Source organism: Rhea pennata, chromosome 2 (genome assembly GCF_028389875.1).
Source record: "Rhea pennata isolate bPtePen1 chromosome 2, bPtePen1.pri, whole genome shotgun sequence".
Taxonomy (NCBI): Eukaryota; Metazoa; Chordata; class Aves; order Rheiformes; family Rheidae; genus Rhea; species Rhea pennata.
Genome location: NC_084664.1, coordinates 8,990,575 through 9,017,750, shown reverse-complemented (window position 1 = coordinate 9,017,750; position 27,176 = coordinate 8,990,575). Strand labels below are relative to the sequence as shown.

At 39.6% G+C, this 27,176-nt stretch overlaps 1 protein-coding gene across 2 annotated transcripts in view; it reads right to left on the bottom strand.

The window, feature by feature from the left end:
- The window catches only part of DPP6 (dipeptidyl peptidase like 6), a 424,897-nt gene that overhangs the window by 169,462 nt on the left and 228,259 nt on the right, over positions 1-27,176 (bottom strand). For both annotated transcript variants that reach the window (XM_062567660.1, XM_062567661.1), the window contains exons 2-3: positions 9,119-9,233; positions 1,271-1,369 (exon numbers count right to left, since the gene is read on the bottom strand). In XM_062567660.1, coding sequence (XP_062423644.1) covers positions 1,271-1,369; positions 9,119-9,233 — 214 coding nt within the window. The remainder of the gene's footprint in view (positions 1-1,270; positions 1,370-9,118; positions 9,234-27,176) is intronic.

Genomic DNA, 27,176 nt, shown 5'->3' with positions numbered 1-27,176 from the left:
AAGTTTTGCAGAAAAAAAAGAGCATCTTATATCCATGAAAAGCTATATTCATCAGAGGGGGAGGTAATAACAGTTTCATGATGATAATTCATTCTCAGTTCACACAAAAGTATATTTAAATCATTATCATTCTGTCAGGTCCTACCAAATAAAAAAATAGCAGCAAAGGTCTCAGGAAAGCACCTCCTCCTTCATCAGGGCCACGGGGGACATCAGTGCCTAAAGAGGAATGCATCGATGCAGCTAATGTTTCCACTCTCGTTCTTCACAAAACGTGGTTATGGGGAGCAGCGCTCCTCCAGAGTATGCAACCTGAAAAGGAGCTCCTACCTGACAGCCGGCGCGTTTGTGAAGCTGCGTATCGTCTGCGGTTGCCTCTCCACCAGAAAAGCGTGGCTGAATCGGTGGGAGAGGTCAGAGAGAGCTGTGCTGAGGGCGGCTGGGGAACACCTTAACTCAGCACAGCCCTTTAACACGCGCTCTTTTCATTGCAGGTATTAACATTGGTCCCGACGGGCGTAACAGAAAAGGAAAGCCAAACACGGGTAAGGACTTGATCCAATTCCTCACTAAATTCAAAAGAAAGACTAATAACTTAGCTAATAATAGAAGCCAATCTGGAACATAAACGAATAGCATGGCCAAAATCGTTTCATTCCAGCCAAACCTTCTTCAGACTGCAACGAGTTCCAGCAGGAGTGGGAATAAATGTCCACAGAACAGATCTACTCCGGCAAATACTGCCTGCGTTAATGCCAGTATTATTCTGTTTTCCCCTGACTAGGAAACCTACAGCCACATAGGATAAAAAGAGCACATGGCCGGCGTGCAAGAACTGGCCCAGCTGCTGCTGGACCACTGTTTTGCTAGTTGCTTAGCAACATTTCACCTCTCTGCTGGCAAAAAACCCGTTTTCATGTGGGAATATAAACCAGAAGATTTGTTTATGTACAATATCACTGGTGATAGTGCTCCAACCACTTCTTCCAGCCACCTGCTCCACCACCTACCGAATTCGGGACACTCTTTGGGGCAATGACTGCAGTTCCCACTGCACAGCATGAGCTGGGGGGAATCCTTGCATAAAAAATAGTAAGACAGCAATGTTGCTTGAAAATTTATCACGAGGAAAGCTGGAGCAGGAAATTTGAGGATAGAACTTCAGGAACAAAGGAAAGAACAGAAGATGTAAAGAAGAAAATAAAAAAGAGGGACCCAGAGAGCGAATAAGTGAAGGGAAGACGTGGCAGCGTGTCCGGGTCTAGCTCACCAGTTATCCATTTAGCCTCCGGGTCATGAATTTTGAAATCAGCACTGAACAGATCTTCCACCGTTATCTTCTTCTTCTGAGACAAGCTGTTATCTTCAACTGTAAAACATTTGAAAGCAAATAGCTTTTACTTCTAATTTGAGATGTATCTGAAAATACAGCAACAACGACTGCCATATCGTATCTCATTTGGAAATGATCCACATTAAGCTTTCTGCCAATGCATAAGCCCCTTTACATCATCACTGTTACAACAGGACCACCTCGTAGTTCACAGTTAGAAAGCATCTTACTATTACCTCTTGGCTGCTTAAGCCTGGACACAACTACAAAAAGACCAAGATATGGTCCAAAACACATGTGTTTGGACAGACACCGATTAAAAAAAAAAAAAAAAAAAAAAAGATTTTTTACAGAAAAGAAAATCAAATATGCAAAAATTGCCGTAGCTCTACAGAATTCTAACTATACTGAAGGATATTAAAACTAGTCTGAATATTAGCACTGTTCTGAAACTACTAGTTGAATCAGTAGAAACTAAAAAGTAACCTAGCTTTCAAAATTTATACTTTATTTCCTTAAGAAATGTCACACAGGACTGGACTTGCAGTCTTTAGCCCTCTAAAGCTGCAGGCGTATTATTTTAGGAATTTGTAAAAGATTTTCAGGGAGAATCTGACACTTAACTGTATAGATATTTTTGAAAAACCTGTGAGACATATTCCTAAATCTATATATCCATTATATAACAGTTATATACACATAACAGAGGTTCTTGGGCCATAATTGAAGGGTATATATTAAATCAATGGATTTTTGGGTCTTACAGATGAAGAGTGTACATATTATATCGCAGAATCCTATTTTGGGTGTTCAGTTAATATGAAAACAGATTTTCATTTTGTCAAAAGCTGAAACTTTCTGAAGAAAAACTGAAATCCATGATTTTCTTTGTGATTAACATAGCCTTTCTTTTTTCTTTCCTGTCTGCATTATTGTGTGTGTAAAAATCTTTTTTATGAAGAATTTATTTCAAACATTCAATTTTTTGCTGAAACATATTTTCATGGAATCTTTTCAATAAGCCTTAAACACGTTTGCTCTTTAAAGAAGTAGATTAAGCCACATTCTGAGTATCCCCACGGCAAGTCTCTGTGCTTCAGTGTTTCTCATCGCTACAGCATCCTAGTGCCTGAGGGCTACTGGTATCACGCAGCCTTAAGTATCTTCAACATTGTTTAGTACTAGACTTGCTACAGTGACTGAACACATTGGTGATGATTAGAAACAGGATTGGAAACTCCTTGCAGCGGTTTATTTGAGGAAAAAAGTCTATGTTATTTCATTAATCTGAAGCTCCTAAGCTGCCTAAAAGCACTGAAAATTAACTATGAAAAATGACTTGTTCCACTAAAAGGTGCTTTAATACAAATTATTATTTTTACCAAAATATAACATAATCTTAAATTTTCAAATTTTTAAGCCCCAATGAGCTTTCAGTCACACTGTTCAATTTGGCTTCCAAAGGAACAAAACACACCAATACCAATTGCCTGCCAAATCCCTCTATGTAACAATGTTATGCCAAGTTCTTTGGCATAATCTTATTTGTTAAAAGGCAAAATATGGGTCGGAGGAACTCCAGGAAACTGTACCAATTAGTTCCCACCATAGCACAAGGTCCTCGCACTGGGGACCAGTGAGCTCAGGCCGTGCAGAGCACAACTCTCGCAGACCACATGCTGCCCCAGGCTTATAGCTGGATCAGGCACTAAATCTCAAGAAATCACACCAAGGAATAAACTGTATCCTAATACTGACACCCTATTGCCCCTGGCACAGGCAGAGCGACAGACACGAGTAAAGCTCTGTGCTGCAGCAGGGTAGGAAGCCCTTCTCGTTCACTCTTTCTGTGCAGGACGGAGAGCCAGCATTGGGCTGGTCTCTCCATACCACCACGGCAGCTCAAACCCCTCTTAAAGGGAGAAGGAAGAGAGAGAGGTAGCAACTGAAGCATGCACTCACATCAACCTCCCTCAAGCATGTTTCTTTTTGAGATTGTTACTATCATCTCCAGCAAAATAACAGCTGCAACAGATCCTGTAATGTACCATAGATGACATTAATTTCTGTCATAGGGCTGGGGAGAAAAAAACCCAATGATTTTCAGTGAAAAATTCAGATTTACTGATCTTTCATCTGAGACATAGGTCAGTTGGAACATTCCTTAAGAATACCTTCTCCATTCCTCTGATAACCGTGGAAACATTTGTAGAGAAAGAAATGCAATTGTAGGATCTCAAGCTGTCCACGCTGTCCCGAGTTGCAGTCTTTGAGTGCGCCTAGTGTGTCCAAGCCAGCTGGTGAGCACAAGCTGTGTCCGCACACAACTGCACAGATCTTGGGGCTTTCTTGGATTTATGGAGGGAGAGGATGAAACATGTGCCAACACTTCCTTTGCACTCATATCTTGCCCCGCAAGAGGACTGAGGTGCCACATGTCAACTAGGTGCTGACTGCACGGCAGCATACAAGCAGCTCAGGTGATCAAAGAACTTGGAACTTGAGTGTCAAGTCAAAATGCACCAACACAACAGCACAAATATATGCTGAGAGAAGAAAGCGAGAACCTCCTCTGTTTTATTTTTGTTTAAAAACCTTAAAGGTGTGACAGCAACCTTAAGTGTGTCAGAGTTTTCAGGTTCATATGTCTGCACCTCTTCCTTGAAGTCAGCACACCCAGAAGGACACGGGTCAAATTGATAAAATCTTGCTGCCCAGAACACACATTGAAACAAAGACTCACAAAACAGAGCAAAAGGGAGAAGGTTTACAAGCAGACCTCCCGGCTTGCTTTTGCCTTTGCAATAACTTTCCTTCAAGCTTCCTCTTGACCCTGGCAACCCTCAGAGGCTGCTTGATAGTTAACAATTTTTCAGTCACTTTTGGGTACCCTCCTTTCTCTCCATCATCCCTGGGGCTCAGCTAAAGGTCAGCACCGTATGCTTTTCTCATACATCTCTAGCTATTACATGCTGCAAGCCTATCTGTATGTGTGTGTTCGTGAACATGCACCTCTCCGCAAGCTCACCCAGCATGCCAGAAGCTTCCTTCCCACCTCACCACGCTTGCTTGATCTCTAGGCAGATCCCCTTTGACCCTCCAGCAGATCTCAGTGTACACAAAAAGGAGTGCGTGCAGGACAAGGCAAACAAAACGGCCTTTCTCCTTTTTGGCAAATCCTGCTTTTTAAATAGTGTATAATATACATTTGTATGCAACAATTATGAATAAACAAATTAAACGCTTGCACAGCTGGTCACAGAAGGTTATTTCCTTGCTACTCCTGACTAGCAAACGTCATGCTAAACTCACTGGGCAACGCAGCTGGCTGGCTGACAGTGTACTGGGAATTAATGCTATACAGCGACTACCTTCAGTACCATTTCTGTGAAAAATGTTTCCTCAAATTTTTTTAAAATTTTAATATGGAATTGGATGTTCTTTCTTTTTTCAGCTAAAGGTCAGATTTGAAAGGAATAAACTTGATATATATCTTCACAAGGCTTTTAATATCAGGAAGAGAGGTGCAGAAAGTCCTTGCTTGCCTTACTTCCCAAACAGAGGGCCCTCAACAGCAGCCTTTTTCTAAGCAAAATATCTAATGGAATTTGGGGAGTTTTGTATCAAAATTTCTGAAGAATTTGACCCTCTCTTTAACTTTGATGTGTGTGTGTATGTGTGTGTGTGTGCATGTAAATATTAACTTTTGCATGTGTTTATAAAAATACACACATAACACTTCTAGGACAGGACTCACACAGCTGTCACATAATAAGTGATCAACCATCAGTTAGGAAAGGCTCAGTCCCACACTTTTATCATTTACATGAAGAGCCTCATAGTTTTCAGAGGTAGGTGGGACAGTGGGACTCAGCTGCATATGACAGACTCCTTCAGCACAGGCAATGGCACGCATGCAGTATATTATAGTATAATTAAATACAAACTTTCATTAGTTATTACTTCTTTGGAAAATGCTGCTTGAGACTACTGAAAGATGTACAAATTATGGAAACGTTGAAATTTTATTAGGGTTTTATAAAATAAGACCAAAGCATTAGCTAGCAATAAAGCACTGCTATTGTAATTACGATGTCTGCTGAATGCAAGGAATGGTGTTCAGTTTATGAGATAATTTTGAGCAGAATGAGTGTCTTCCTTCTAAGAAATTCAAGCTAGTAAGAATTTCTAGTCTTTCTCAAACTGCATCTAGAGCTAAAACCTTTTTTAAAGGTGTGAACTGATTTGCAAAAAAAAACCTCAAGGAGTTATATAAATCCCTTTTTCTCAGTTATTTAATAGCTTAATCAGTATCTGCTCTGTTTAGCAGACCTTTCCCATTCTCCACTCTACCACTCTCTCTTTCTTTTGCAAGAGTCTGTCCAGACTTTCACAGTGGAAGGGAAACCCGCCTCCATGATGCAAGATATGGATCCAGCTAACTGTTTTTCTTCATCTGAACATGAGTTGTAAGCCTGTATTCTGCACTGTATTCCAGATGTGCCCCAAATTACGCTCTTTAGGTATGGTATGATGCTCATCACTAGTTTTAAAGCACCTGCACATTGCATGCCTTAGTGTAGCACTGAGAAAGAGGCCTTCAAATCAGTGCCAAAATACTGAAAGACGAATGGCTTCCAAGCCAATGAGATGACCACTATACACAGGTATTAGTGAGGAAATCAGAGTTAAAAAGAAAAAGGATACTCTGCCGGCAGCACAGTGTCAGATCAAACTCCAATATTGTCATCAGAAGAAAGACTTAAAAATTGTAAAGTACTTCAAAGAATTTTGCTCTGCCCATGCCAGATTTCATCACCCTGTCTGAGACATTTTCAATTAGGAGGTTTTTTTCCAATGCTACTCTCACACTTGGCAGCAGCTTCTCATGAACATTCACAGAACTGCTTCGCTGCCTTCCTTTGCTATCCCTCTGTCCTTTCCTCTGCTTTCAATCAATTATTTAACACTTATTTTTCATTTTGGCTACCAAAAGATAAACAGATTTCCTTCCAGCGAACTATTTTACGGCAGGTAAGTGCAGACTCCACTTCCCCCTTCTGGACAGCATCCTAGGTTTTCCCCACTTCTACCTTGCTCAGAAGTATTATCTGCAGTTAGGTTCAGCAATGCAGAGCTTACACTTACGCAGTGTTATGTTTGCCAAGCCAATCTCAGTGTCTCAATGTCTCACTTACTTAACACCAACTGGCAGGCAATGCCTGTGAGATGAGCCTCCCATTACCCCACACCATAGTGTGCCCTTGTAACATGCTCCAGGGCCAGTGGCCCAGGAGAAGACTGAACTCCACTGCTGCCGAGCCACAGCAGCAACTTAAACTATCTGATTTTGTCCTTGGCAGAGTCTCACCATGAAGCAGTCTGGATCCATAATAAAAACAGAGATAGTATCAAGCTCAGAGTTTTTTGTATTCACATGTGGGAGAAGGTTCTGAAACATCAGTAGGGAAAAAACAATCCAAACCCAGTCTGAGCAAATTGGGTAATTGCAAGTCTCAGAAACCATGAACAGAAAATAGAAAAGAAAATGGCATTGGTTATTCCAAAGATTTAAACATAGAGACTCTCTCGAAGGTCCTATTTGGAGCTGTTGCTAAGTACATACTAATAACTGTGATTTATGTGTATATGTGTATACACATACACATCCCAAAGAGACAAGGTCTTTGTGTATGCACATACAAATATAAACACACAAATACACATATGAAGTTTATGTATAATATTGAATATGTATATTCTACATTCCTATTTCATGCGACATAAAACAACTTTCAAAATTAGAACACACTGCTTCAGAAGATAACTACAGGGTCCCAAAGTTGAGTAAAACTTTTACGTCTAGACACTTACCTCAACACCACCACTGCAGTATCTCTAATCATAACAGTCGTTAGTGCATTTTGCATCATTTCTACTATGAAGAAGTGGGAGCAAGATTCAGGAGAAGTCCTGCATAAAGTCTACACTGAGCCCAGAATTAGAACTAGAGCTGCTAAATCTTCAACAGATTTTATTCTGACTCCACACAATATGACATCCTTACAAAAACAAATCTTTGTTACAAGTGGTCATGGAAAAAAGAGGACTCCTGATTTAGACTATATTTGAGACTGTGCAGGTATGTTTAAACTTTTGCCCATGCATCCATCTACATGAAAATCTGTTCTTAAATGTGAGCTATAACCATGTTCTTATTCATGCAATCTGATTTATCTGAACCACTGACAACTTCTTGAATGTCCTAAATATGTATTTAGGAATATAGGATTCAACATTCATTTTTGAAAAGTCTGAATTACGCTTCTGCAAAATAAAAGATAACATTTCCATATCTAATGGGGAAGGGACAATATTCATTACTGCAACTAAATTTTACCTGATGTGATTACAGACCACAGACTATGCCCCAAAACACCTCAGTGTGCACATTTAGATGAACTACAATATCCAAAGGTGTTAAATTTGATCCCTAGTGAAAATAATTTAAAGAAAGACCTTAAAACAAGTTTAACATTAATTAATTTAATTAGTCTGGCATGACAGTCAGAAACAGTTATACAATTTCAATATAAGAGATAGACCCCCACTTTATTTCAAAACAGCATCACTACAGTTAATGCTATGTCTATTTATATCAGCCAAAGACCCAACACTAGATTCTGCAGTTCATTGAGAACTTTGGGATAGCAGGAAATAAACTGCACACAGCATCCAAAAAGACAATGTAGGGATTGTTCCACTCATTTTCATATTTAACTCAGTGAAGTTATTCTTAAGTATTCTTATTCTAAAGTATTTCCTACTTTATCACTCTCTATTGTATGGTAGGACTGAGAATAAGAGTTGTGTCAGAGAAGATAGGCCACATTTGTTGAACTTCATGTTAGTTCATGTACTATGAGCTCTTATGAACTTCTCATCTCAGAGATGAGAACTCACATCTCATCTCTGTCCCTGCATCACCCTATGCTCTTGTTACAGACCTACGATTTGTAACTTCCAACCTTTTGTGACACGGAATTATCTTTTCTATGCCTCGCCTTTCATTTGTTTGCCTTTTCTTATTCAGATCGCAAGCTTTTCAGAGCCACGAAAGCCCATTATTTCCACTCTGTAACTAGTCTCAGGAATTTACAAGGCTGTATAAATACATAATAAATAATCAGAACGATATCACATTAAAATTCAAGGCTACAACCTCAGTAGCTACTGTGAGAAGGAATTTACAAAGGCTGTATGTGCAGGACAATGCTGAAACTTGGCGATAGGATTAACTTACAGAATCTCTCACTAGGACATTACTAATTATTTGCTCTCAAAAGGCACTGTCTAGCACATAGTTGCCTGGAACTGACTGGTAAAGCTGAAGCATTAAGGTCTGGTCTCAAGTCAGTCAAGTACACAGGCAAACGGGATGGGATTCAGGTGCCTAAACATAAGCACTTAGTGCTGTTTTAGAGCAGTGCTGTTTCAGTAGCTGATACCGTGGGTATCTAACCTGATACTCCCCCTCTATGTTCTGGCAGCCAGGTTTCACCCCAGTGTCTTCAGTTCAGCTGCCCTAGACTTTTGATCAAAATAAAAAACTCTAAACCAATCTACTTGAGAAAATCTTGACCTCAACGTCACATCAGGCTAAAGAACCGGAAGGATGATTACTTTGATGTTGTTTTTGCAATCATTTTGCAATCCCTTTGCCCTTAGAAGTGTGAAATGACAGACAAAAAAACAGAACGAAAGTGAGTTAAAGGTGATAAATACCTGGCGTCAGGAGTATAACAGAGGTGACAATCAGGGAGCAGATAACGAGAATAACAAGTAAGGCAATTGCAATTCCTTTCCAGTTTCTTTGTGGAGGATTACTCCCCACCAGCTCCTAGAAATATCAAAGGAAAGTGAACATTTAGCAAAAGTGCTTAGATAAGGAAACAAACAGCAAGGTATTCGCATAAAACCACACCATATACTCCATGGCCATGACGGTGGAAGCAGGTAAGCTAAATACAGCTCATGCCATTCTAATACATTGTAGTATTAATTTAATTAATCCCACATCAGATTACACAGCCAATAAATGGAAAGGGTCTGGTGTTTCACCTCTGAGATAACTTTTCCTTTGTACGAGCAGGTGAACCTTGCTCAGATCCTTGGGGGACTGTCCCTGCCGACACCCGCTTCCCTCCACCTCCAGTTCCCTGGGTTCCTCCTCTTGAGCAGAGTGATGAAAAGGCAGGATCTGCCATGGGTTCCTCTGGGGCTTAAAGACTACAGGAGCCATCATTCAGCAGCCACTGCTTAGAGTCATGTTTTATGTATACACAGAGGGAAAAACAGCTAAATGTTAGACCAGAAGGCAAACACAGGGCACGTTGGTCTGGAAGCAGGCAGGACCGAGGGTCTGGGTGAGGCAAAGGACACAGATAAGATACTCAGTGGTGCAACCCACACTTCCCACCACTTTCTCATGTCCAGGCTCCGGTCGCCTGCACCAGGACTCGTCTGAATTCACTTATCAAAAGATGACTGACCACCTCTCCTCCTTAAGTCTGAGAATAAAGAGTATTACAGTAACTTTCAAGAGGCGTTCATAATAGGATACCAGAGAGAAATATGAGAAGATAAATAATTTACAGGGGCATGTATAGAGATAAAAAAATCAAGGAGGATATCCCCACAGTGACCTTTTCTCTCTCCTCAGAACACCTCACAGCCCCCGCAGGCCACGGCATTCATGTCTAGGCAGGTCTACCAACACAACAACATGTTGCCTGTCTAACATATACATTATATTCAATCATGGCCTTAAAACATTACAATAAAAGCTCCATCACTATTCAGTGATTGCTTTGACTGTGTTTGGACCATACGTTTTGTCTTCTATGTATATGGCAATTCTGCTCTCATGATTGAGGTTTTATGAAGATCTTAAATATTTATTGCACTTTATCTCTGTCTTGCTTTTCACAGGATTTCCCTTGGCGTTGTACATTAAATCTGATTTCACACATGCATTGAAGCATCCGCAGGAACTGTGCAAAGTATCAGTGGAGTTCACTTTCTTGGAAGGCTGAATTCACTCAGCAGAGGTGGTCTCACAGCCAGAACAGCTCCAAATGCTCCTCCTCACTGTCAGCCTCACTGACTCAGGATTTTTGCTTCATTTCCTATATTATTTGGGGTGGTGAGTCTAAGATAGTTCCTGATGGTGTTTTTTGATGATTCTTCTTTTGTCTCTTTCTCTCTCTCTTTTTTTTTTTTTTTTTTTTCCTCCTTTTCTTAGGGGGAAAAAATAAAGCCTTGTAATAGATTCAAGTTTTCTGAAATCCAAAGAGTTAATTTCACTTACCATAATGTTTTTATTTTATATATGAACATGACTTGAGCAGGGAGTGCTGCCAAATGTCACAGTTTTTATATTAGGAAAACATTGGGAAAATAGCATGAAAAAAAAACATTTTTCATTTTTTTCCATATCAAGAATCTATTTTACAGAAAAAGATAATATTGTGACCCTTTTCCTATGCCTTGCAAGATCCAGATTAACTGAAAAAGGTTATGAGCGGGCAGTGGAGAGCAAAGCTGTGAGTCATTAAACATCTAGAGGTAATGTCTATATTTCTTTTTGAGTTTATTCTAGTTCTTGAACTGACAAGAGGGTTCTTTTTCTTTGGGTAATGGAGCTTGCTTTTCCTTCAGTTGCACTTGGTTGTGTATTCGAAATGAAAAATAATTAGAAGGAACAAATATGTAGTCTATTGATCTTACTGGAGAAAAAATCTGAAAGGTAGGTCTTAAGAACTGCAATTTTGCCAACAAGGGAAAAGTGAGAATATAAACCATGGCTTTAAAGAGTATCTTCACCCTAAGCATCTTTATAAATATTAATTAATTTAATCTTGCAAAAGCTTTGTAAGTCAGGAAAGTCTTATGGTCCCCATTTTTCAGGTAGTGCATAAAAACTCAGAAGAGTATATATGACTTTCCCAGGGTCACATACAAAACAGAAATAAATCCAAGAAATGAATCCAGGTCTTGTTACTCAGTGACATAAATATTTTTACTTTCACAGTAAAGCACAGTGTAACCTAAAGAAACAACAGGAAAAATGGAGAGAAAGCATCTGACAAACACAGTGCCTCTACACAAGCACTGCCAAGTCCTAACGGTTTCTCGGGGGCAATGAAGTAGAAGTAAGATACAAACACTACAAGACTGACACAGATACACTAAGTAGAAAGACGTAGGAGGAAGCAATACTGCATCTATAAAAGATGCCTTTTAGCTACAGCATCCTTTAGCTTTCCTGCTGGAGATATCTTTTCCTAGTTACTTCAGAACAGCTATTCCAGTTTCAGTTTTCCATCAGACACGCCCCACTCTCTCCTTCTACTTTCTGCAAGACTTATGCCAATGAATGTTGTTGATGGGTTCTTCTTAATGAAGATTTGAGCAGGACTAGGCAATGAAATATTAATGAATGTGCCCGAGTTAATCTTCGTTCCTATGCCACCATAGAGATTGCCTATCCAATAGCAAAATCAGTGCAGGCTTCATACTCCCCAACAGCTTTTCAATAATAAAATGACAGTATCCAGGTATCTGCAGGGCAAACTTACCAGGATCCCCCACCATCATTAAAAGGGCAACATGTTATAGTCTTGACCGGGGAATACTCTAGACAACAAATCACAGCACAAAAATCGTATGTTCCTAATTGCAGACAACCCTTCCTGCAGCACAGAGCTGGGATGCAGAGCTGTCGTGTGGGATTTTCCTACTTACTGAGTCATTGCAGAGGAATATTTGTTCAACCACTCTTGTTTTATTCACAATGGACCAATCACAGGTTTGAGCAAAAGAATAGGAAAAGGAGGCATCAGAGTGCAAACTGCATCAAGAAGTAGCCTTGATCTACAATGACATATATGCCTCATCTACCTTTCCAATATTTTTGATACAATTATAAAAGAAACATAAGTTTGTCGTAGTTATACGATAAAGCATCTCAGAAAACCCTATTATGTTCAACTCTTCTAATTTATAATGCAGTTGCAGGTCAGTTTTGGAAGCTAAACCCTGAATTTTATGTTCAACTGAAATAAGAGAAAAATCTTTTTCAAGAACCTAGTGAGGCTGAAGATCATGTAGGCAATTTAAAATCTAGCATGATAGTATTTGCTTAGCTATGCCCATAACCCCCTACCTTTCTGCCTGCGCATCAGAATTTGCTTGTGCAATTAGGTACCTAATAAGCTGTTGCACTATTTCTTCTGGCAAGTCTTAAGGAAGTGATGCATCATACACATCTCTGCAGTACCTGATGCCAAAAAGCTCTGGCCTTTCAAATCTTTGGTCTGGTTACACAGTTGAAATGTAACTCCCAGTATCTCCTCCAATTGCCTAAATATTAAAAATGTCTACAGACTGCAGCTATATCACTGACCTCCCCAGTGCTAGGACCTTTATATGAGATTTCTGTATCAGTCACAGCATGGGAATAGCAGTTCTGTGACAGGCAGCCAGCCAGGATCAGGGAATGTATACACACACACACACACACACACACACACATATTTTAATATTTATACATCAGACAATGTCCCAGAGCTGGAAAGAAGGAGCTGTGCTGCTGTGTGCATGAAATCCATGGAAGTAGCATATGAGGGAAACCCCCCTCCAATCCCCTAAAAGAGTCTAATCTCATTTTGAGCCTCCCAGGGCTGATATCAAGTGTCAACTCTAACTTTAAATTAGTCTTGATGCTCCCATGCAAGACATACAATGAACTCTATTTAAGGCTAAATTTTTTGCAGTATTCAGTCTAACTTCAATGCTCAGTAGACTGTGGTCAAAATTGTTATCTTCCAAACCTCAGCATGATAAAAATCTCTACCAGAGATAAGAGATATCTCTACCAAAAAGTAAACAAAAACTCCCAGACAAGCAGTTTACAGTATCTAATCAATGACTGTTTTGTGAACTAATAGAATAATGTAGAATGGAGGGCAAGAAAAACTTTTTATTAAAAAATCAATATGGTAGTTTGAACTGAACATTTAGATCACTGGTTTCTGCTGCCCATATAGAAACGGTTTCTCTTTAGTTAGAAAAGTTTAGTTATCAAAAGCTTATAAAGGACACATTCCTGAAAATAATCCAGCAAACTCCTCCAAATAGTTAGAAATTATTTAAAAATACATATATATATATATATAGTTCATGGACTTGAATTAGATTTAATAACCCATTCAAAAGATCAAAAAAAACCTTGCATTCAGTGAGGTTTCCCCATGCATGGATCCCAGGGTGATAGACATTCACACAGACATTTAAAATTTCAGTACATCAGTACTTTCACTGACTCCATTATCACATCATAATCCCATCAATTCGTTAGTTATCCAATCAATATGTGAGCGAAATCACAATAAATAACACTGAGAAATTCTAGCAGATCAAGAGGAGGAAAATTTTCATAAAAAAAAAAAACCCCAAAATCTTGGCGTTTTAATACATTGCAAGGAAGTTAAAAGGGCCATTTTTATTTTGCTTTCAAAAATTCCATCAGGAGAATTTCCTGATAAAAGGCAAGATGAAATAAAGGACATTTCAACAGAAATGTAAACAGTTTTTTTCTTTCCATAGGCTTGGAAAGTTACTTTTTTGTTCTTCTCACTCATTTGAAGTCTCTTTTGATGGAGTCACTTACTCTTACAACAAATCTGCTGCACACACAGTATGCTATATATATGTGAGCACAAAAGTCTTAGGTCTCTCCTACCTGTATTTTTCTTAATTCCACAGAGATGATGCTGTGTAACTGTGTCCAGCTCTTACCTCAAGGAATTTAGAGCCTCTGTACTATTTTCTGATACCCCACAAGCTTGGCAGCAAACTGCCATTCCTTAAAAGCAGGTTCCCCCAAGCAGGCAGCAACTACATATTCATATTGCTTCAAGAAAGTACCTCTGCTCAGGATGGAAGATGTTTAATTAAGCCCCAGGTAGGTACAGATTCAAGTAGGTAAATAATTCTGAAACGGCACCTCGAAGCTCTTGTTTCTAATGTGCAGCACAAAAGTACAATTTGCCCTTTCCTGAAAGGTCCTGGTATGCAGATTTGAATGCAGAGATCCCTCATTAATCATGGCTGCTCATCCTGAAGATATCGCTTTGGTTGTAATACTGACAACGTATTACACAAATGAAAATAAAGCAAGCACACAATTTTTTTTTTTTTTTTTGCTCTGGCAAAATGATTCTACTGACATTAGTATAAGGGGAAACATTGAAAAAAAAGGCAGTTATTCGAAGCAGTTACCTGCTCCCTTCCGTTTATGGTGAAGAACGAACACAAAGTCTGAACGACCTCTGCAAGCAAGCTAAAAGCCTTCAGCTTGTTTTTCTCCTTTTTTTTTCTCCTTTGTGTTTTGTTTTCCACACACTTCTTTCTCTTACATAAAACCTTAATTGGTTTAGGATTGGGAAAGTAAAACAGACGTTACCACAGGTTTTAAAATAAGCACACTTCATTGATGCCACAGATCAAAAACTATAAATGTTATCACTTTCATCTCCATTTATGATTGAAAAGAATGCTGCCCACCTGTGAAGTCGACTTTGAAGCCACAAACCAGACGTCTACTGTATTTTAAGGCTCTAAACTATGGATCTGTGATGACATATTTTCCTGCCTGTGAAAGAATCACTGTACTGACATGCTACGGATGAAGGCTGGAAATGCTCCAACCCAAGATGCTGTCAACAAAATTATTTCTGGCATGTTTATTTGAAACCTTCTGAAAGGCTGCCAGCTAGGTAGCCATATTTGAATAATATAATATCTTCTTAAAAACTCTTCAGGCACAGCTCTTTTTCCTGTGTGTATGTGTTTTTTTTTAACACTCATGTCACTATTGTTAAATGAGAGAAAAACAACACAGACATCACTTGTTAAGTGTTGGTGTTATTTAAAGAAATGTTGGCCATGGAGCAACATCTCTTAAGTATCCGTAGTGCACTGGTCACAACGGGACAATTAGTCCTTTTCAATAAGGAGCTGCCACTTTTGTGAAATAATAACAAAATCTATACGTGTCATACTGCTCTTTCAGGACACAACGTTTACTGCTGGAGTGGATCACACTGTACGCCTGGGCTACTGATGCAACAGGCTTTCACCTCCTCCTTCAGTTAGCCTAGCTACCTTCTCCTGACAGCACGTATTTCACCCAGGGAAATTCTTCCAAGGATTGGGTTTCCCAGCGATTCCTCTTTCAGAGTCCTCCTTGCAAGCAAAGGTTTAAAAAAAGTGCCCCAGGACACATCCTACCTGGTATCATTCACTTAAAGCTCACATAGGATACATGAACTGATTTACACCTGTGGGAAATCTCACCGGTGCATTGCTACACATGCACGTAGGAGACTGAGCTCTCTTCTCACACCAGCACAAATCAGAATAAATAAATAAATAAATAAAGTGATGTATACTGGTATGAAACAAAAGCGGGTACAAGCTCTTTTATTGGCTTCAGCAGGGGCAGAATGAGGTTTATAGGAGAAGTTTTGCTGAGCTTCATTATCTGCCATGCTTGCAGTTTGCAATCTCTGCTTCTCGGATTGCTGATTTGCTTCTAAAATTTTAATTAAATAACCTGGTTATGACCCGAAATGCTATCTCCATAAACACAGTAAATAAACAATCTTCTAGAAAGCTTGCAAACACACAGTTAACACCGGAATATGTATTCTACTTTCATTTCTCACACTACCTTATTCTGAATTAAAACATTTGCCTCTTGACCCATTATACTGAGTGCAACATCTCTGGCAAGTCATCTCATTGATTTCAGAATATAGGCCAAAATAAAAACATTGCTTACAAATTAAGGCACATCCTAGGAACACTGTTATCCCTGGTAAAACTCCTATGCTGTTCAGTGGAAAAATATTCCTGCTGTTAATTCTTTATAAAATTGCTGCAGATTGCAACTGCTAAATAGTATTACGAATGAGGTTAGGAGTGGGCACCCTATACTGGTAGGTTATTAACCCTGTGCAGCAAAAACGAAGTATTAACCACAATGGTAATGGCAGTAAACCTGTGTGTGTGAGGCAGTGGTTACAGCAGGAGGTTTGCCGAGGCCATTGGTTATACTGCTGATCGATACTGTCTCATTGCACTCCTCTACCTGTCTGGATCCATCGCCTTTTCTGTCTCAAATTTAGGACATAGGATCTTTATGGGCAAGAATCATTCTTGGTACTCTGCCTTGCACAGTGCAAACCTCATTGATGACTATAGCTCTTGGGAAATATCATAATGCAATAAATAATACTCAGCCCTGGTGAGGCCGCAACTGGAGTACTGTGTTCAGATCTGGGCTCCCCAACGCAAGACAGATATGGAGTTACTGGAGAAAGTCCAGCGCCTGGGGCCCCTGGTCCAAAAGAGGCAGGGAGCTACTAGTCCATGAAGGGCTACTAAGATGATGAAGGAACTGGAGCATCTCTTTTATAAGGACAGGCTGAGAGAGCTGGGACTAGTCAGTCTGGAGAAGAGAAGGCTGAGGGGGGATCTGATCAACGTGAATAGGTATCTAAAGGGGGGTATAGAGAGGATGGGGCCAGACTATTTTCAGTGGTACCCAGCAACAGGACAAAAGGCAAAAGACACAAATAGAAACACAGGAAGCTCTATCTGAACACGATGAAAAGTTTCTTTACTGTGAGGGTGACAGAGCACTACCAGGAACAGCGACCTGGTAACAGGTTGCCCAGAGAGGCTGTGGAGTCTCCTTCCTTGGAAATATTCAAAAGCTATCTGGACATAATCTTGGGCAACCTGCTCTAGGTGGCCCTGCTTGAGTGGGGGGTTGGACTAGAAAACTCCAGAGGTCCCTTCCAACTTCAGCTATTCTGTGATTCTGTGAAACAATAATAAGCATATATGTGTATCTTTCTATTTTCTGAATTCAAGTTGAGTTACTTTTCATGCTTTGTTTATTTCCTTATCAAAGTGTCCTCTCCTTCTCCTCCCTGCTTGCCTCCCTCTCTTCCTCCTGCTGCGGACCACTGTGAGTTGTGCTCCAGCTCAAGTGTAACGTTGAATAGGAAATCACTTTGATTTAGGAAAGGCTTCTTCAGACTCAGCGGATCAGATGAAGAAGGTGATACTTTGGGGGCCCTAGTGAGAGAAAAAAGAGCTTGGACTGCTTTTCCAAATGAGGCATGATGCATACATGGGCTTCCCTGCAAGAGTTCTCCAGCAGGATTCAGAGGGAAAAAACATCCTGCTTGTTGCAGAGATGAAAGACACTATGCTTTTCTTCAGCTACTAGTGATAAAAGATGCTTTTCCTTAATAAGGAGTAACAACTTAATAACAGCATCAGTGCTGTCTGCTTCAACTACTGCGAGAAAAAAATCTTTTTGCCTGCACATCTGCAACACAGTATCTTACCCTTCGCATATGAGAAGCTATTTTATGAATGTCCTTAGGTCACTGCTTCTGGTTCTGTAGCTATGTCTGCTCTCATAATTTTCTGCCAAGTGCATGGGCAAATACTTTAAGAGTGGACATTAACAGAATATTTGAAAATAAGTAAGAAAAAAGGCTGTATCTGTAACAGTCAAATGCCTTTGCAAATGCCTTTGCAAAAATAAATCCTGCACGCTTTATGCTTTGATAGAACATCCAATCTTACATGTTTTTGTTACAAAACCAATAGAAGAAAATGAATGCCATCTGCACCTTACACCTAACTGTTAGCTTTAACAGATGACGGGTCTTCCACAATTTTAGAGCAGAAGGCATCAGATCCTCAGCTAGCACTGGCTGCCACAGATCATTGCCTCCACTGGAGCAAAGCCAGTGTGTGTCAGCTACAAATGAAACCCAGAGCTACCTCTAAATTAAAAAAAAAATCTGTAAAAATATCTAAATATAGTATTATCTGGAATTCCTTGCAGTACAGTACTGTAGAAATGGATATTTAATAACTTCACATCATTTTTATGAGCATTATGATGAAGAGGTTTTGGATCCTCTCCAGACCTCGCAGCACTAAAAGATTAATTTAGCTTCTCTACATTTTGAAATGGCATCTCACATGACTTTTGTACCTGAGTATAGTGACCACACTAACATCTTCCTACTCCTTAAGAAATATAACTATGCGACATTACTATTTGAATCATTATCAAAATATTCCTAGCACTTTGGAAAAGAGTGAATAAGTGGAATTTCCAGAATAAGTTAAAAATTTGAACCTGGACTCTGGAAATCCTGCCAGGAGTCTATTCTCAAGCTGACAAAATTTTGAGCTCCAATCACCAGTTAGGCCAGAAGCAGTAAGCCTGGCTCCAGCCAAGGGTATGATCATCTTGTGACTCAAGCCCAGGAGAACGGACATAGTACAACAGACAACATGTGTGATTAGAGATTTCGCCAAGAACTGTGATGGCCTTGATTTAATGTCATCTTATTTATCTTCTTTACTTTCCCACCTTCAGTTTCGTTCATCATGTAACCTAAATGTTTTTATATCCCCTGGAACAGTGGGACTCCAGTTCCTCACTGGAGCCCAAAGCTGCTCCTGTAATTCAAGTGGTAATCAGAGATCCGTTCCCAATAGTGACAAACCTTGTAAAATCAACAGCATTTCTTTGATTTTATTTGATATAAGCACACATATTTACCTGCTAAAACAGAAACAAATTCTCCTCTAGGATGGAATATCTGCCATGAAACTTGGTTCGATGCTTTGAATTTTCTTGCATAAGAGTCTGTGTTCTGACTGGATCCATGAACAGACTTGGCAAGCCCAAATGCTACAGATTATGTCAGTGATCCCAGGACCTCAGTATCCCACAGCAGTTGCTTTGCCGCAGTTTTGCCACTATAATGTTCTGGAAGTTTTACTCCCCCTCCAAGCTGAGCTGTGATGGTCACCCAAGCCTTGAAACAGCTCATACCCATCAGAAAGCATCTGCAAAGGATTAAGCTGCCAAAGTTTGCTAGGATACCATTTCTCTATATCTTGAAGAACAACAATCTCAAGAAATACGAAATATGAAAAGAAGCTTTTCTGCAAGATGTGAAAGCTCAGAGAAACAGTCTCTCAAGTCTGTTCCCTCCTTTAATGCCATTCTGCTTACATTTGTAAAATGGAATTACAAGTTTTAGAGAAATTGCGTTTTTTAAAAAAATAAGAAGGGAAACATCACTCAGCTTATGACTCTGAACACATAGGAAGAATCTGCGATAAGTGAAATAGTGAGATGTTTAATCTCCCTGGTGAAAAGACAGCATTAGAAATTCTTTTTAATATTATGTTTTCCTAACTCATAAGCATTTTTTCTCTAATTTAATTTCTAAGTAATGTCTTTCTAAACAGTACAGGAAGGAAGACATGAAGTGAACAAAATTTAATTCCTAAATAATTTGTTTCTGAACAATCTGAAAAACAGTGGAGAAGACAGCAGAGTTTTCACGTTACCGAGCTGCAGAGACGGTCAGAAGAGGTTTGTTTGCGACACGTAAATGCCATGCACAGCAGGTGGGAAGAAAATGGGTTTATCGATTTCATTTTTCATCCTTCTGAGATGTCCATCAAACTCAGGATGTATAAAATGCCTTGCATGCTGAGAAAGTAAAAATTACCTTGCCAGGTTACTTGCAAAAACATCTACAGTAATTATTACATTAATTCATGTGTGAATTAAAATAGCTGGGGGCTAGAGGAGGGTCACTCTTCAGTTGGCCAATGCACGCAACTCTCATTAACACTTGCAGAGCTTAGTGCACGTATGGAAAAAAGAAACAGGAAGAAATAGAAAAGAGGCCTCACTACTGTTACTGGTTGAAATAAATCAACTATTTTTTGTTCAAAACACGTTTCTTTCATCACCTCTTCCTACCAGGCGATGGTGGATTGGATTTTCAGCGGAAGGGCTTAGCCAGGTGGTTGGGGTGCGACACAGCAGCGACAGAAGTCACCGCGCTGCTGGGAGCACTCAACCAAAGCAGGTCAGAGACAGGCAGCAACACCTCACCTCGAGCCCTGGAGATACAGAGGGAGGCGACCAGCACGGCCAAACCGATGACGTGGGATGGCAGTGAAGGTAAGAGGAAGCTGCAGTGCCAATTCAGAGCCTTTTTTTAGGGAAAGAACATTTGACCAGAGTCCATAATAATGGGATTTCCTAACTAACGAAAATTAATCTGAACGTCCATTAAGAGAGACAAAGCAAAGCTTTCACTCACTGAACAAAGTCCAAACTAACAAAATAGACATCATGACACAATCTGATGCATGCACACTAAAATAATCTCAAATTTCGGTAAGGAACCAGTAAAAATCACATATTTCTTTACTCATCAAGATTCTAGAGATGTTTTGCTCCACTGAGATTAAACTATCATGTTAAATAATGCAGTAAATGTTACTCAGCACTACAAACACTGGTTTTGTTTCTGATGCAATGATCATTCTCATTACACAGGAACTTGTGTTTTAAAATAAAGTTTCATTCACCAAAAAAAAAAAAAAAAAAGAAAAAACAGATTTCCCTTAAGTAAACCAGTAATATCTGAAGAGAGAGAAAAATTCATTCTCATTTTAAGCCAGAACCCATCCTTACTGAGGTCAGTAACAACATTCTTAGTAGCATGCCTGAATCTTTAATTTTTTCCATATATTACGAATTAACTAGATTATGATGTTGTATTTCTCAAGCATCTAAATGTCCTATCAAAATCAAAGTATAGCATAGGAGGCATGTAAAATGCAAACTCCAGAGTTATTTTGGGTGCTAAAATTCACATTATACAACTTTTATATAGCTTATTTCAAACCTCAATCATTTGGGCTTTTTTTAAAAATACAAATTGTCTGATGTACAGATTTTTCAAAGGCAATACAATTGTATTATTCATTATTGTAATAATACTTACACAAGATGCTACTTATCTAACAATTTTACCTTTAATAGAATCTTCATCTTCTATCGTTTCAAGGATCAAAGTCCAAAATACCACAGTCATATTTGATATGTGGAGCTGTACTGCTCTATTCCCATCTGTATCATATAGCCAAGATTTTCATGAAAAATAAAGAAGGAATTTGCTTCTTTTGGATAAAATTTAACAAAATTGAGCACTGGAAAAGCAGTGTGGGTTTGCTGCATCTGTTCACTCTGAGATGCATCTTACCTGTTTTCAATGTTCTTTATGTCTTTAAATGGAAAATACACAAACAGTTTGGGGGAAAGATCCATAATGAAGGCTTTTCTCTTTCCGCTCAGACCCATTCACCCCAGCCTATACAGCCAAGACCTGTTTTGCCTGGTCTCTCTGCCTCTCTAATGCCCTGAATCTTTTATTCCTGGTGTCATAGCTAAACACAAACCTGTAAATAAAGCAAAGTCTGTTCTCCAGTCCCAAGGCCAACTGGCACAGCACACCTCACATCCACACAGCTAAACTCTCTTACATTTCAACACAGCATGAATATATCAAAACTGCCTTTACTAAAATAGTCCCCACCCACTCAGAATCCAATCTTTGCTGTGGCACTTCTGGGAAAGTCCTCGCTGTTATGGGCCAAAATCACACATGGGAGCGTACCAACAAACCTTGTGGGCAATTACAGTCCTATGCTTGGGCCCATGTGCATATCTGGGTTATTTTGAAATATAAATGTAGCCCTAAACTCCACCTGAGTCCCAGATCCTAAATCTAAGCTACAGCTCCTAACTCATTTCAGCTCTGTGGTTCTCACTTAATGAAAATTGTTTGCTTGAGCTTGTACTGTTACTCATGCAGAAGCAAGGAGCAAAGGATCTGGGCCTTAGAACAGCCAAGGGATGGCTGTTTTTCCCATCATGGGATATGAATAACCCCCACTGGCTTCTGTGAGGGTGTCTTGGATGCTGCGGCAGAGAGCAGAGTCCAGGCATGGAGAGACTTTCCTGAAAATAGCTGGGAGTCCCATCAACATCTTGGTTCCTCTCCCATTGGGACATGCTTTTCCAGATATTCTTGAACTAAGTAACAGAAGACACTTCTTGGATATCCTGACGTTCATGAACTTTAAAGAAAGTCTTAATTCCCATTGGCTCTTGTCCAACCCTAGCTTAGGAAAATTGCAGTTTGAAGAATTACAGCTCTTTGAAGGGTACTAGGGCTTTTGGCACGAAATGTCAGTGGACTGGCTCAGGACTGAATGCTGCTGTCAGACAAAGTGACTCCAAGGTCTCCAAAGGTTTACGAGTCTTATGCTTGGTCTGTTTTAATTGATTTCTATTTTTACTAGGGCTCTCACGGCACATTATAAAGAGGCTTGCAAAGTCATTTGTTTTCATTTTCAAAACTTTCCAGACATCAGTAAACACAACCACCAAACAGCAAGTCATTTTTCCTAAGGAAAGTAATATGCTAACTTTGTTTCCCATGTTCTGTTGTATTAACTGTGGCACAGAAGTGTGACTCTATATTGAAAGAGCACTTTTCTTGCTCATTTTTCACTTGAAATAAATATCCATAATTCAGTAAAATTCTGGCTATAGCTAAGTGAATTAACAGAACTGAAACATCCACATTCCAATTCAAAAAAGCAAACTAGCTGACACAGAAACTGTAGTTTTTTCTCCAGTAAGATCTATTCCACAAGGATCTCTGCCATCCTGCAGCAAAGCCATTGGAATACAGTGATCAGTTTTAAACTCACTCAGTGACAATTGATCTTAATAGCATCTTAAAAGCAGTGAAAAGAATTTTTCTTTGCACTTTGCCAACCTCTAATCCTCCAGAGAAGCAGGAGTTTGACTCCTGAACTTCATAGAGCATAAGAGGTCCATCGGTGAGAGGGGGACAGCTCCATGTTTCCCTACTGTTTCTTGGCAGTACAAAAGCCACAGAAAATTGGACTCTTCTCAGAAAGTCTACTAACTTTATCACACATTGTGCAGAAAAGGTTTGGATCAGATCCTGATCGTATCCAAAAGGATATGACCTACATCTTCATCTCCCTGTCTACTGCACCCACTTTGCGAGACCTACACACATGCTAAACTCATGAGATGCTGCAAAACCCCTGCTGGTACAGAATTCCTTATGGAGTATTCACATCTAGCTTATTCACATGATACTACAGCATGATACTACTCCTCAGGACCACACATAAGGTATATGTATGATACTGCATCGTACATGTGCAGGTCCATGTCCTCAAAGGTGTTTAGACCCTTAATTCCCTGTGGTTTCACTCAAAAGTTAGACCTAGAAATACTCCTGAGGACCTGGTCCTTGGTGGCTTTTTTCTCCTTTCCTAAATTCAAAGACAAAACTTCTTCCATAATCAACAACAGAGTTCTGGAGTGATGAGATATGGCAGTGGGAGAAGGCAAATACTCAGTGCTGGGACACAGGCATTTTGAAAGAGAGAGGCAAGCATCAGCACAGCTAGGATTTCATTTACTATGTGATAAATTCGTCCTGAGAAGAATGGGAACTCTACCAGTTAATATACTCCATACATATTTGTCTCTGCAATAACCAGAGTTACAGGGATCATTTTGCTTTGACACATACCATAAGGGAATGAAAAGGTTAATGTAGTGTATGTGAGTGCACTTTTAAAAATCAATTTAAGGGAATTTTCTCTGCTGTAAATTAGGCTCTGGCACTGGGGAAAAACATCAAACTGAAATTAACAGAAAGGAACAAAAGAATTTAATTTAAAACCACATTGTGATTGTATTGCTCATCGGTGTGCACACAAAAATCAGCAACATGCGTTTCGTTTTTACATTCTTTGATTACGAAAAGGCTATTATCAGTGAAAGATAATGTTGAATCATGATTAGAAGCAGCTCGTTCCTTCCTGCCAGCCTTCAGAGCCCAACATTGTGTGTAATGGAATATAAAGTCATTTTGGTAAGACATATCCCATTTGTCAGCTCTGCTCAAATCCAGTGAATTTGTAGCCCCTCTACCTCCAGTTATGCATGCTTCAGTATACTCAGAAAAGGCAGGATTTTGCTTCTGAACTCAAAACTGCCCATTCTGCAAGATTTCTGATATCGTCATGGAACACCTGAATGAAAGACTTCAGGTTTCCACAAACTTTAACTGACAGGACAACAAAATGCATTTGAAAGCTTACTTTTTCAAGACGATTGAAATAGAATCCATATCTTCATGGCATTGACTAAATAACGGCAGTTCAGTAACATTGGGGCCAGGTAATTGCACGTGTGGGCTCTCCAGTCTCTTTTCTCATAGAAAACTATGGACTCGCCTTCCCCCCTACTTTGGTTGTACACTATATAGTACCCTCTTTTCCTGGAATACCGGTATGCTAAGCGTACATTCACAGTTATACTTAAAGTCTCAGTAAGACCAGCTGCTCGAGGTTAAGCAGCTCCATGCAGTGTTTCTCAAAACTATCATCAGTCACAACCCTCGTGCTTTTCTTAAGTGACATTTACTGTCACCATACTCAGGAATCAAAAGGTGGCACTGAGGCTAGTAAGATCTAGTGGCAGGTTCTGTGTCAACGAAGTGAAGAAAGAATATGACACAACCGATACGTGCTCGGTACATTGGCCATTGTGCTAGTTGCCAAAAGATATCAGCAGTACAATGAACGGATGGATAACTTGTATGAGCTAGTCAAGATGTATCAGCATTATTTTCCCTCCACTTCACTGATGGAAATACCTACTTTGCTCTCTTTCGCATTCAACAGTCCTACATCCGTTTTGTAACTGAAACTTGCACCTATAGATAGCAGATAACTTTCAGCATAAACACCCTCAGTTATTTAAGGATGGAAGATGAACCTTCAGCCATTGCCAAGTGTTGCCTTGAGGACAAAAGGCCAAGGCTGTTCAGCTCCTGACATTCTTCAGTCCTCCACTGGCCCTGATGTTGCTGATCAAGTCAGACTCCACCCTGCCTGTCCTTTCTGGTGTCATGAGATTTTCTACCCATCTTGCCAGCAGCTCTTCACCTATTGGCAAATAAAAGAATAAAACTATTTTCTTTCATGTCCAAACAGACTGCATTTATATTTTTGTTTTATAGAAGGTTTGAGATATCAAATAAGGGAGGGTCAAGTACTACTTTGTTAGTTACTAGGATAAAAAACAATGTTAAAGTCTATTATTTCACCTAAAAATTGAAAAGAAAAACATGGCACTAAAATATTGGCCGTCACTTATCTCACATTCCTTTGGACCACATAAGGAGAGTGAGGGAAGAAGGATCAAAATGGTAAGATCGAATAAATAAATAAATAAAAGGACTTTCACTAATTCCTTCATTATGTTACATTGCTACAGCAAAGAAATATGTATTTATATGTAGTTTTTCTTTCCATTTCTTGGCACAGGAGAACAGGGATTTTTCCACTACATATACTCAGCTCTGTTCAAGAAGTTGGTTCTTTTCTACCCATTAGCTTTAATTTTCCTTGAAATGTGAAACAAACTGTCCTTTTGTAAGCTGGGTGGAGCTGGACCTTGGTGTCTTTGGAGAAACACCTAGCAAGTCAATAGCTGCAGCCCCTTTCCCTGCGGCCAGGACCGAGCAACAGTGGTAAACTGCAGCAGAGGTTCATCCTTTCAATTAATCCCCTTCCCATATGGTGAGGGATTCTGACTATTGTGAATAATTAATGAAAAATATGTCTGATCAGAAGCTCAAATGAAGCATAGAAGTGGAGAAACAAAAGTTTTGTTTTCTCCCCTCGTGCCCCCACTCTCTCCCCATGGAAGAAGAGACCTGCAAATCTGAAAGCACACGAGTAACCGTGTGCACTCCGGGCGACGTGTCAGCATGGTGGAGGCTGGTGTGATGTATCTGCCCTGTATCCCCACTAGCCGGCTTGGGCACCTTGAGCCGCACCGCATTTGAGTCCCGGATCTCAGCGCTACGATATCTGCCTGAGAAGCTGCAATAAATACTGAGGCAGTTAGCCCGGGCTCAGCTTTGCAGCCACATGTCCTCAGGACCCAGGCTAGCTAATTAAAGGTAGGACTCGTGCGATAGGGACTGCAAAGCAGGCATGCTCTTGCTTTTTAGAGGGCGGAAGATGGAGGAGGCAAAAGCTATACATGTTTACAACTTCTCCTTACTATCAAAAAATATCTTGAGGCTTTGCTTTACTGCTCAACACTTTCCTGTGGTCTTGGAACTAGAGACAGGGGTTTTTTTTACACAGTATTTTCCCTTCCTAAAATATTCCTATCATAGCCTTATAATATAAAATGAAAAAGTCATACTATTTTCAGGAAACCTCATAACAAACTAATGGAGCACAACAAGCCTTGAATAGTTTTTTTTTCCATTTTCTTGGCATGAATTTAATGAAAAATCTAGTTCATTCTCTTACACCACCCTCTGTGAAGGACTCTGTTAAACATCACATCAACAGTCTTTCTTCTCCACTTTCCCCTTAATTTCTGTTTTCTTTAATGGCTTTGTCACTATTTATCTATGATTTCTTTTTTATTTTTTCTCCTGAGACTCTACTGAAGAATAGGCCAAAGACTTTAAATGTGTTTGCTTCTGTTGTGCTTCTGTAAAATATATATAATATTCACACACACACACACACACACATATATATATATATATATATAAAAGTGTAATAAGCACAGTTCTATTCTATATTCTGGTAACATAATTCCAGAGATGTTGGGAGTCCAGATGCAAGTTCCACATGTTGAGATACACTCAGTATACACTCGATCACAGAGCACATCCACTTTGCAGGCTGGAGACATAATGTGCAAAATAATCAATATCCC